The 13,030-nt window shown below is 37.1% G+C and overlaps 1 protein-coding gene across 1 annotated transcript; it reads right to left on the bottom strand.

Annotated features, from left to right (window-relative positions):
- Nucleotides 1-9,491: 9,491 nt before the first annotated feature.
- Nucleotides 9,492-10,403, bottom strand: LOC116638629 (olfactory receptor 4C12-like). Its single transcript, XM_032414737.1, has one exon. The coding sequence runs from the start codon at nt 10,401-10,403 to the stop codon at nt 9,492-9,494; it is 912 nt and encodes a 303-aa protein (XP_032270628.1).
- Between the last annotated feature and the right edge of the window lie 2,627 nt (nt 10,404-13,030).

Raw genomic sequence — 13,030 nt, 5'->3', positions numbered from 1 at the left:
ACAAAGGGGAAAAACTTTTAATACATTATAAGCTTATTTTTTTATTTATTCAATAAAAAATGCCCATGGAAAATCTATTTATGTTGAACCTTTCACAATTGATATCACCCAGTTGAATACAACATGGTTTCTGCCCCTCAGTGATTTCATATATAGGGGTCAGACCATTACACACCAATTTAATAAGTGTCACTATAAGTATATTCATGTAGACTACGGGTTCCCTGTGCCAGAACACATAAATCAACATGGACTCTGGGAAGGCCTCCTAGAGAAAGCAGTACTTTAGCTGAGTTTTAAAGGAGAAGTGAAAGAACAAGAGAGGATGGAAAGGGGACTCCATAAAAGATGCACCATGTATAAAGTCATGCATAAAGTGTAATTCCTAAGTGAAGAATCACTTAAGGTAATTTACATATTCAAAGTGGGAGAACAATTTATGAATGGCCCTCTGTATACAACTACCTAAATGACATTTCCAAATGGGTATCAATTAAGCACTTATTAAGATAAGTTTTTAATTTTCCACAACAAACCTATTCCTTCCTAAATGACCTCCATCTCATTACACAGTACAAAATATTTTAATGAGAGGAAATGCTGCAAGAAGAACATCTATTATTTGTCATGCACAACTATATATATATCACATGATATTTCCACACTTACTGTGTGTATGTGTAATATATGTACACCTATATATATATATATTTATATATCTACATCTATATAGGCACACATATATAGAATCACATTTAATGTACAACATCTTATCTTTACTGTAGCAAGTACTGTTATCCCCATTTTATAGTTGAAGAAACAGGCTTAGAACACTTAATTTTTCCAAAGTCATACACCCTTCAGTGACAGAGATGGAATTAAAAACTAACTTTGATTGACTTCAAATCTCTTGTGATTCCAAAGAACCTTTCAACCTTTCAATCCTTATAAACTCAAGTTTATAAGAATTTCCTGCATAATAAAATAATTCACACAATTGAAAAACCTGGCTTCCACCATTAACCCTCATAGGCTTACCTTTTGAAGACTTGTTCGCAGTCAGCAAGAGGACTTTTTAACTAACTCATAAAGACCTGGAAATGTCTCTTCCATCCAGTATCACCACTGAGGACAAAAAGCTGCATTAGTCCTTAAAGATATATTTGACTTCACATGACTGTGTCTGTCCATTTTCCCACAGAGTCCTCTAAGTAATTCGGAAAATTGTTATTATTTGATTGTAGACTATTTAAAAGGAATTCCACAATGCAAACAGAAAAAAAATTTCCACATTAGGGTAATTTATCAAGGCAGGCAAACCTATGTAACATAAGAAGTCAATAACAAGCTCTTTTAAAAAGGCAATTGTTCCCTAGAAACTAACTTCTTTTCTAGTACCTTCAAAAAAAAAAAAAAACCTACCATTCCCATTTTGGGGCCATCTCATTCTGTTAGTATGGCAAAATTAATTGTACTGAGATCTTGAGAGGACATGTGTGAAATGTCCTCCTGAAAGAGTTGTAACAGTCCTGAAGAGAACAGCAACTTCTCCCCCATAAAGACAAATATCACAGGTCATTTTTCACCTTCTAACCAGATATATCATTGAGTCATGCAATTGGGAGTATGTCCAAGACTGACTCCTGCTTTATTCTATTCACTGTGATTTTCCACCAAATTTTAAAAATTTAAAAGAACATCTATAAGTAAGGATACTTTTAGACCTATTACCTTATGGAGAGGTTGGACAAGAAGCACGGTTAACTATACAGTCCCAGAGAAAAGAAACCAGAACAGAATACGCAAGAACGGTGGGATAACTACCAAAGGGGTAACATACATGTAGTGGGAATACCAGAAAAAGAAGAAAAAGTAAAAAGAACAAAAGCACTATTTGAAGCAATATGACTTAGAATTTTCCCCCAAATTAATGTCGAAAACCAAGCCTCTAGAAGCTCAGAGAATACCTCATAAGATAAATGCCAAACAAACAAAACACCATATAGAAGTATGTCATATTCCATGTATCATATGACCTCACTGATATGAGGAATTCTTAATCTCAGGAAACTGAGGGTTGCTGGAGTGCGGGGTGGGGTGGGAGGGATGGGGTGACTGGGTGATAGACACTGGGGAGGGTATGTGCTCTGGTAAGCGCTGTGAATTGTGCAAGACTGTTGAATCTCAGATCTGTACCTCTGAAAGAAATAATGCAATACATGTTAAGAAAGATAAATAAATAAATAAATAAATAATAAAAAAAAAGAAGTATGTCATATTCAAACTTCAGAAAATCAAAGATAAATTTTTAAATCTTGAAAGCAGCTAGAGGAAAAAACATCTTACCTATAGAGGAGTGAGTATCTGACATTAAGCTCTAGTAGTATAAGTGCTTGACATTAAGTTTTTGATTGCCAAAGCATCCATTTCAAAAGGCATCCATCTCGAGTAAACATATTGCCAGCTTATGACACAGCTACTAGGAAAGGAACAGGATAAGGAATTAAGTCACCTCCATTCATGAAGTTCCCTCTTTCAGAAATCCCTGGGTAACTTCAATAACTGACCACTTGAGTGACACTGCTTCTCCCTTTCCATGCTCTAATTCCCACTCTCGTGCTTTAAATTAGCCAGTAAAGACTGAACCCCTGAAACCCTAGATACCTCCTTACCACCTCCAGACCCTAGTAGAGGCAGAGCACCAGGTCTGTTCTCTCTCGCTCTCTTCACCTGCAACCTCGGGTGTGGCCCTCGGATATGCCGTGTACTAGTCCTCCAGGACTAGGGCATAATAAATCTTGTACCTCGAAGTTCCCTGATCATTTCTACTACAGTCAAGTATGTCCTGCAATCATAATAAGAACCACAAGAGCCAGTCCAGCCACAACACTGGCCTCAGCGGGGGAAATGTCTGTGGGGACTTAACTACAAGTAATCCAGGTCCAGGTGAGTGCCACAGGCATTCCTGGGCAATAGCATCACTATCAGTAGTCTGGGACCACCACAACAAGGAGCAGAGGCACGGATTACATCCAACTTCTCCTCAGAAACCACGCAGGAAAGAACTGAATGGAGTGAAGTATTTAAAGTGTTGAGAGAAAAAACAAACACCAAGCTAAATTTCTGTGCTCTGTGTAATTATCCTTCAAAAGTGAAGAAGTCAAACTCAGAATCAGAACAGAGCAGTGGTTGTCAGGAGCTGGGGGTAGGGAAAGGGGGAGATGTTGGTCAAAAACTACAAACTTCCAGCTTAAGATGAATAAATTCTGGATATCTAATAATCAGTATGGTAACATAGTTAACAATACCGTGTTATATACTTGAGAGTAGATCTTAAATCTTCTCAACAAAAAAAAATTTAATTATGTGAGGTGACCAATGTTTTAACTTACCTTTTTGTGGTAATAACTTCACCATATATATGGTATACCAAATCACATTGTACATGTTAAACTTATAAAACATTATATGTCAATTATATTTTAATCAAGCTGGGAAGAAAAAAACCTACACCTGCTTTTTCTAGCAACTTTATTCATAATTGTCAAAACATGAAAGCAACCAAGACACCCTTTGGTAGATGAGTTCTTAAATAAGCTGTGGTACATCCAGACAATAAATACTGTTCAGCACTAAAAGGAATAGCTACCAAATCAGGAAAGGACATGGAAGAAATTCAAATGTGTATTACTAAGTGAAAGAAGCCAATCTCAAAAGGGTATACACCATATGATTCCAACTATGTGAAATTGTGGAAAAGGCAAAACTATGGAGACAGTGAAAAGATCAGTGGCTGCCAAGGAGTTCGGAGAGATGGAGGGATGAGCAGACAGCCCACAGAGCATTTTTAAGGCAGTGAACCTACTCTGTATGATGCTACAATGGTGACTACATGTCATTAGACATGTGTCCAAACCCATAGAATGTACAGCACCAGGAGTGAACCCTAATGTAAAGTATGGACTTTGTGTGATAATATTTCAATATAGGTTCATCAGTTGTAACAAATGTACCACTGTCATGTGAGAGGTCCATAGTGGGAGAAATTTGCATGTGTGGGAACAAGGATTATACAGGAACTCTCTGTACTTCCTGTTCAAATAGCCAGAAGCTGAAAACTTCCCTAAAAATAAAGTTTATTAATTTTTTAAGGTGATATGTGTCCAGGAAGAGGAAGCACGCAAATGCATGTGGATAAGCTGGATGGCCTGAGGGCCTGCATTAAGAGCCAAGGTCCAAACAGAGATATGAGGCAAGATGGAATGAGCTTACCATTTTGAACCTAGCCAATCGTGGATTTTAAACAGAATTCCAAATATGTTGGAGAGAGGTGACCAGGATTAATTAGTCTTCTTATTTACAATAGCATAACTTTGGGAACATTATTTTAAATATCTGTAAGCCTCATTTTTTAGCTCTAAGAGAATAATATGTACTTCAAGAAATTATGATGATTGAATGATATAATGTATGCAAAGTGCTTGATGCACAGTAGTACACAATACATTTTGGAGTGATTTTTTAAAAGGATTAGAGTCACTAAAGTAAGGTAAATGTTTTTGTTTCTCATTGAGAAAAGCTTCCTTCTAATAAACAGTTCAAAATTAGAGTAGAAGAGGTATTTGGGAAGTGCTACTCATTCAATTGCTACACTATGCTAATGCTACGAGGTGAAGGACCATGCCATCCATATGTGTTTCTACTTCAGCACTAACCACAACTATTAGCACAGGAGGTATTCAGTAAAAATAAATGATATGAATAACTCTATGGTGTCAATAATTTTCCTGCTCTCAACTTCTTGTGGTCCTTTGTTTCTTCTGTTTCTCCTCCTAGGTGTAGGACAGAGACTGGGACCCCCTTAAATTCTGTGGATATTAAAAACTAAGGGATAAATGAAACCCATTTTGTGAGCTCCCATCCCCACTGTGCACATCCAGAGTGTGTGGCTGCCCAAAAATCTCTTAAAAGCATCCTGCACATGTTAGTTTCTAAAATATGTATCACTTTCCCAACATAAAATCCAAAGAACCTCATTTCCTTTCCCTGTCACCCTGCCACTTGGGTGCAGGCATGTGATGGGTTCTACCAACCAGGAGCATGCGTACAAGTCTTGGAATGGAAGTCAGTTATCTGGGGAGAGGTGGTTCCAAGCATCAAAGTGGCTCTGAGGTCAGGAATGTGTGTACCACTGCAGTCTGGCCAGGGCAGGGTGATCCTGGTTACGGCACAGGGAGTAAGTAGCTCGCTTAGCATGCCAGTCCAGTCAGGTATGCTTCTGCAAGCTCTTCCTGATCGCTCAGCCTAGAATCTGTGATTCCCACTCTTCCAAATATCCATAAGCTATTTAACTGCATATCATATATCCCTTCTACTTAAGTTAGCTACAGAGATTCTGCATCATCAGCTAAGAACCCCAGCTGATATACTAACTGACCTAAAATTCTCCATTTCAATTTTATCACCAAGAATGGAAAGTCACCAATTTCAGAAGCTTCCAGTTAACAATGTACCTTTTAAAAATGCATTTATTCTTAAGAGAGTTAAGTGGAGATGGTGGCCTTTTATTCAGTAAGCATTCATGAAGCATTTACTATATGCCAAGTCTACTCTAGTTGCTGGAAATACAGTGGTGAACAAAACAGCCAATGCATCTACTTTCACAGAGCTTACATTCTAATTGGAAGAGAGAGAGAATAAACAAGTAAATGAGATAATCAGATGGTGGAGGTGCTATAGAGAAATTGGGAGTGATGTAACAAAATAACTCAGGGAGATAGAGAATGGCTTTACATGGTGGGTAAAGAAGACCTCTAAGGAAGTGGCAGTTGAGTTGCAGACTGACTGGGGACAACGATCCAGGCATAGGAAGGTCTAGAGGAAGAGCCCCTGGGGAATAAGGAACTAGTTCAAAGGCCTATAGGCAAAAATGAGGCCATTGCGGCTGGATCTAGTGGACAAGACAGAGAATAATATGTAGGGTCAAAAAGATGTGCTTGAGTGGGACAACTGTATGGAGATGTACAATTTAAGCAAATGCTTTCACATGGGAAAAAAAATGTAGAAATTAAAGAAGCTATGAGGAGGCAAAGTGGAGATCAATGTCATTGGTTATACCAAATCCACCAAAGAAAACACCTGCCAGAAAGCACAAGCAAGTTCTAGGGAAAGACAGTTGCTTGAGTACAGATGCTTTATTTCATTTCATCTTGATTTTTTTAATGATTTTATTTATTAATTTGAGAGAGAGCAAGAGAGCCGGTGAGTAGAGTGAGAGAGCACAAACAGTGGGGGAGAGGCAGAGGGAAAGGAAGAAGTAGACTCTCCGCTGAGCAGAGAGTCTGACAAGGGGCTCAATCCCAGGACCCTGGGATCATGACCTGAGCTGAAGGCAGATGCTTAACCCATTGAGCCACCCAGGCTTACCTCACTTCATCCTGATTTTAATTAGAGCTGAAATAATTGTAAGGTTAATGTTGCTTGGTGATCCCTGAGTCAGAAGAGAGTAGTTAATGACACCCACCCATGTCAGATAGAAATCCCCTTCACACATACAGAAACTCCTCTCTAGTGGTTTTACTCATGACCTTTCAGCTCACTGTCTCTCATATCTGAACACAGATATGCGCTATAAATTCTTGCTTTGGGGTCTTCCTTGAACACAAAACTTAGAGAGGCCCCCTGCCTTCTGATTCATTATATCACATCCTTCAATTTTTAAGCACTTTTCTCCTTGAATGTTACTTTTATATATATATGTTAACTTACTTATTGCCTCTTTCCCGCCACTAGAAAGTGTTATGTGATCTGTCATTATTATGATGTACATCATAGTGATTAAGAGTACAAGTTCTAAATCCCATCTTGGGCATTTTCTAGTGTGACCTACAGTAAATTATTGAAATTTTCCACACTTCAGTTCTTCTAGAAAGCAGGAATAACATTATCTATTTTGTAGAGATCTTAGGGGATTAAACAGTAACTTGCCTTTGTAGCACCAGCCAAAGTGTAATAAGTAGGAATCACTTTTACTACAATTACTAATTATTGTACTACAGATTTTTTTATTTGTCATAAAAAGTGTATTAAATTTTGGTGTCTTCCTTAACCTAACTGTAACTTTGGAGACATTCACATTTTTAAGGTGAATTTTTTAAAGAGTGAATCTCATCCATCTTGTATAATTTTGAAGGCTTTACTCTCAGAATTTTGAAGTGCCTCATGACCTCTTAATAGAAATGTCTACATGGAGTTGAATAACATGTATAAATCAAAGGGTTTTTTTAAATGTATAAATCAGAGGTGTTTTTCTTTCTAAAGTCAGATAGAAATAGAACACAAACAAAGAAGTGAGAGAGCAACAAAGATAATGACATTTATTAAGTACCCACTGAGTGGCAAGCATTGTCCTGGGTATTTGGCATCCAGTGTCTCATCTAATGCTTAAAACTACTTTATGAAAAATGTATTACCATTTCATTGTCCATGTGAACTAAGATTAAAATAAGATCCTGAGAGCTGATGAAATTCACACAATGTTACATAAACTTAACGAGACAGAATTCAATACTAATTCTGTTTACTCCATAACCCAAATCTTTCCACATCACCCAAAATGGCCACTAACATTAACTTCCAGAGGCTGAATAAAAACCTAAAAGTCAATAACGCCCTTACTTAAAGTTCAAGGGAAAAGTTATATGACGTAGTATTGATCATACAAAGAGCTGCCTTTTTCACCTAAGGAGCAGGACCAAGGCAAGATCCACAGAGGTCCTGACCCAGACATAATGAGGGCCTTGCTAGTTCAAGAAGAGATATAAGCAAAAATCTGTCTGTCTTAAGAGTAGGGTCAGCATCAGGGTTTTTTTTTTTCCTTTTAAATATACTTTTTTAATGTTTACTACGTGCCAGGAACTTTCACTTAACATACATAAGCCCCACTTAAATAGCCCCAAAATAAATTATGAAATAGATATTATTATTACAATTTTTATGGATAAAGAAAGTATTACAGAAAGGTAAAATAACTTCCCCAGGACACATTCAAACCCAGGAAATCTGACTCGAATCTACTCTCACCACTGCAACACACCACCTCTTCTAAACAAATATCTCACTTAATTCTGTTCATATTCCAGTTGCCTGCTGTTGTTGACCTCAGGTCCATAATAAAATGACTTCTTTGGCCCTTCAATTCAGACTTGTCAGAAGAAAATCATACCCATAAATGGATCAGCCCCAAGGCCTAGGAGACATGAGGACAATGGAAGTGAGAAAAACAGGAGAGTGTGGGAAAGTAATGGCCAAGGATATTGGGAAACATTCCAGCCCCCAAGAATTTTACAAGGCCAGTGAGCTCAGAGTATTATTCCTCACAGAAGGTACAAAGAAACTATGTATTATCCATTCTAATGCTCAAAAATAGATTAAGTGGTTCTGTAATGTTATAGAGACTCCAGTAATAAATGTCATAATAGCTAACAGCTATTGAGGATTTATTGGTAATAAAGATTTACAAGAATTATTTATTAATCCTGATAATATCTCTATCACTCTCCTTTAACTCAAAGAAGTTGTAGTTTGCTAAAGTTCACACTGTATGTGGCAAAACTAAGTTTTGATCTCAGAACTATCTTACTTAGAACTATTCTCTTAACGATTGTAATATACTAAACCATTCCTCCAAATATGTATATAAAAATGATATATAAAATCTCCTTCACATAGCAAAATCATGAAAATAATGTTCTCGATGTAAATGACTAGTTAATATTACAATAACAATGAATCTTAGTCCAAATAATCCAGCAAGAATAGTAGACCTTCCCTTTGGAAGTAAAAGAGGAAAAGAGAGAATCAGACCAGATGTAGCAAAAGATTCAAAAGTATAGAAAGTAAAGATAAAGAATACAGAAAGCTTTTCTACCTTCACAGGATACTACATTTTTGGCAAAGGTGGTGAGCTTGCATTACATGACTTATGAAGAATTGAGTTTCATGATGCTCATAGCATTTTCTATGAAAGACACTTCCCAGGAAATGCTTTAACCAAGTGATCTGTTAATAGGCCAATGATGCAAACATAATCTATAGCATTATTGCTCAAAGTGTCTGCATACATCACCTGCTTAGAAACATCTGCATAATTTGTTTAAAATGCAAATATGCCAATCCAGGAACAGTACCACTGAATTAGAATCTCTAGAGCCTGTATCCTGGAAATGTGCATTTTAATAAGAATTCCAATTGATTCTGAAAGTAATCAAAGTTTGAAAACTAAATGGGCAATAAATAAATCTAAATGGGATATTTTTAAATGATAAATAACTTCCTGCCTGGGCCTTTCCTCAGAGGACTTATATGCCAACATCAACATACTTTTACATATAGTGTTCACTGGCCCTGAACCATAGAAATTATGTTATTTTCTCTTTGCCATTCAAAAGATAAAGTCATTTTACACTGTTGTGATTATTTCTCCACTGAAGTCACCTTGTGATCCAGAGCTTCTTTATAGCATTTTTCACCTCTGAATTTCTCAAGGTGTAGATTAAAGGGTTTAACATGGGAGTTATCATGGTATAAAACACAGCCACAGCTTTATCAATGGAAAAGGTGATCACTGGACGCAGATACACAAATACGCAGGGCACAAAAAATAAAATGACCACAGTGATGTGAGAGACACAGGTAGAGAGGGCTTTACGCCTCCCCTCCAAGCTATAGGTCCTTAGGGAATGCAAAATGACCACATAGGAGACCACCAAAAGGAGGAAGTTTAACAAACAGATGAACCCACTATTGGCAGCAACAAAGAGACCAAGGGTATGAATGTCCATGCAGACAAGTTTCAACAAAGGGTTTAAGTCACACATGAAATGATCTATGACATTGGGGCCACAGAAGGGCAGCCAGATTATGAAGAAGATCTGAATGGTTGCATGGACAAAGGCTCCAGCCCAGGCCACTCCCACAAGGAGGCTACACACCTGTTGACTCATGATGGTTGTGTAGTGCAGTGGCTTGCAGATGGCCACATAGCGGTCATAGGCCATCACTGTGAGAAGGATAATCTCAGCAGCACCAAAAAAATGCTCAGCAAAGACTTGAGTCATACATCCCCTAAAAGAGATTATTTTTCTCACAGTAAGAGAGTCAGCAAGCATTTTAGGGGTCATAGAGGAAGAACAACAGCCATCTATAAGGGATAAGTTAGACAGGAAGAAGTACATGGGGGTTTCCAGGGCCCTGTTGATGCTGATGGTGATCATGATGAGTAAGTTGCCTGCCAAGGTGACCAAGTAGACAATTAAAAACACAACAAATGAGAATTTCTGAAGTTCCACATTTTGAGTCAAGCCCAGGAGGATGAATTCCGTCACATTATTCATCTTGTCCATCAATTCAGTTCAGGTGACAAGTGACTTCCCTGAAAAGAAAGTCACACTCATCCTCAATAATGACACCTTTGCCTAATGAATAAATATTCATGGAGTGCCTTATGTTTTCTAGTTTTACAGAAGGCAAAAACAAGCACAAGACCCTATCAACTGTTTCATTTTTTGTATTATTACAAGTGACAATATAGGTGGTATTTTTTTGTTCTTTATAATTTCCTGATTTTGCTTTTTTGTTTTGTTTTGTTTTGTTTTTAGAGAGAGAGAAAGAGAGATAGCACAAGTTGGGGGCAGGGCAGAGGGAGAGAGGGAAAGAGAGAATCTTAAGCACACTCCACAACCAGTGCGGGCTCAATCCCATGACCCTGAAATCATTACCTAAGCTGAAAACAAGAGTCAGAGGCTTAACCAACTGAGCCACTCAGGCACCCCTTTTTTTAATTTTCTACAACAAAAATGTGTAACATTTAAAATCAGAAAAGAAAAATACCATGCATCAATTTGGAAGAGCCAATCCATGATAAAGCCATACATGTGGCACATTCACATACACCCAAAGATTTATATATTTTACCTCTAAAATGTCTGGACATGTTTACCAGTGAAAAATCTAATTTGTTCTAATTGAGGTCATATGAAAAGACTCAAAGACATATAAAAATTCTTTCACAAGCCATACTTTTTCCTACTTTACTTGTCTACTAGCTTCTCAGCTTCCTCAACTAAAAATGGTGTTGCTACCTCCTCCCAATCTCAGAGAAGGTGGGAAGTGGCCCTTAGGGCACCTGCCACATTGTCTCATACTCATCTCTTGTTCTTCAACAGGGTGTGTCCTTGAAGGCAAATATGTGCCTTACTGAAATTGTAATCTTATTCATTTTTGTATTCCCAGTGATGGCCAAAAAGTAAATACTCATAAAACATTCACTGAGAGTGGGAGAAGAAAAAAATAAGCAAAAGAAAGAGGGAGAGAAATAAAGGAAAAAGAGTAAAGAGAAATGGGTTTAAAATCCAAAGACTTAGCTTGGAATCTGGTATGCACCCCTGATTAACTACATAACATCAATTTATTTTATCTCTCTGTGCTTCAATTTTTTCATCTGTTAAAGTAGGGACTAAATATATCTGTATTTAGGAGTGTTGTGAAGATTAAATCATTTTAAATTTACTATTATTTTTTTAAAGATTTTATTGATTTATTTGACAGAGAGAGACACAGTGAGAGAGGGAACACAAGCAGGGGGAGAGGGAGAGGGAGAAGCAGGCTTCCTGCTAAGCAGGGAGCCTGAAGCAGGGCTCAATCCCAGGACCCTGGGATCATGACCTGAGCCGAAGGCAGACGCTTAACCACTGAGCCACCCAGGTGCTCCTAAATTTACTATCATTGTTAATATGATTTTACTGTTCTCATGGGAGTATCACCAAAGAAATCCCTCAAAACTGTCTCTGAACATCTTCAAAAGGCAAAGATTCTGAAAATGTAAGCTAAACAAGTGAGAAGAAACAGGAGAATAAGAAAAACAGTGATAAATGTCAAAAAGAAAGGTCATCAGATTTAAAAAAGAAAAATTTTAAAGTGATTAAAAAAATCTTTAATATAAATACTTAATTTTTATTTAATTTGCTTGCTTGCTTTGTGAGATTTGTTGTCTATTCATTAATTGATTTGCTGAAGACATATCCCAAACATAAAATAATACACTCCTTCCAAATTTGATTCTATGACCAAGTATGGATTTTTCCAGGAAACTAAATGTAAATTCTGTTCACTATTCAAATAAATGCTTTGTACAGTGTTGTGTTTTACTAGTTTTATAACCCTATTCAATTTTACATCCACAGTGATAGCCAATATTAGATATTAGAAAGTATTTGAGAGAGAGCAACAAAGGGGATGTAGAGACAGAAAGGGAGGAGAGGAGAAAAAGTAAAACCAAAAAAGAAGAAAAGGCAAGAGGAGAAAAAAGGACACACTACAAAATCATCTAAGAAAGACTTAATAAGTGTATTGTAATATTTCCAACAAGTGCTGTCTTAAAGTCTGAACTTTTTATCAAACTCACTTGCTGATTATGGCCCTTAGGATCAACATCAGAGAAAAATGCTGACAAATCAAGAAGTCATAGGTTGTCCTTACACACAAACTGGTCAGAAAAAAAAGTTATTTTTGCCTAACTCAGTGCTGAGGGTTGTAAACTACTGTCTTGTCAACAGTTGGTCCTCAGCAGACTCATCAATACTTAAACTCCATTAGGGTTTTCTTCAATTCAAGGTATATGAAACCAGAGTCTTGGTCATGTTAATTTATGTAAACTTACTGTTCAAAAAAAAAAAAAAATCAAAGTGTTCCCAGAAAAGAAAATTCTGAAGTAAAATCAAAAAGAAGAAAACTGTGCTTTTCTTACATACCTATCCTCCCCATATCTCTGGGTCTTCTCACCCTGGCCTGACCTGTTCAGATAATAAACAATCCCAGATAGCAGACACATTCCCTTTGTATTTAAAAGGAATTTGGGTTGCAGGGAGTGGGGGAGATTTCTGCAGCTTAGCACATTTCTATTTCTATGAGATTCACAGAAATCTATAGGTTTTTAATTTTTTTCTGTAGAACTTGGTGTGAGAGACTTGAT

This window comes from Phoca vitulina, unplaced genomic scaffold (assembly GCF_004348235.1).
Source record: "Phoca vitulina isolate PV1807 unplaced genomic scaffold, GSC_HSeal_1.0 scaffold16, whole genome shotgun sequence".
Lineage (NCBI taxonomy): Eukaryota > Metazoa > Chordata > Mammalia > Carnivora > Phocidae > Phoca > Phoca vitulina.
This window is presented reverse-complemented; position numbering and strand designations above follow the sequence as displayed.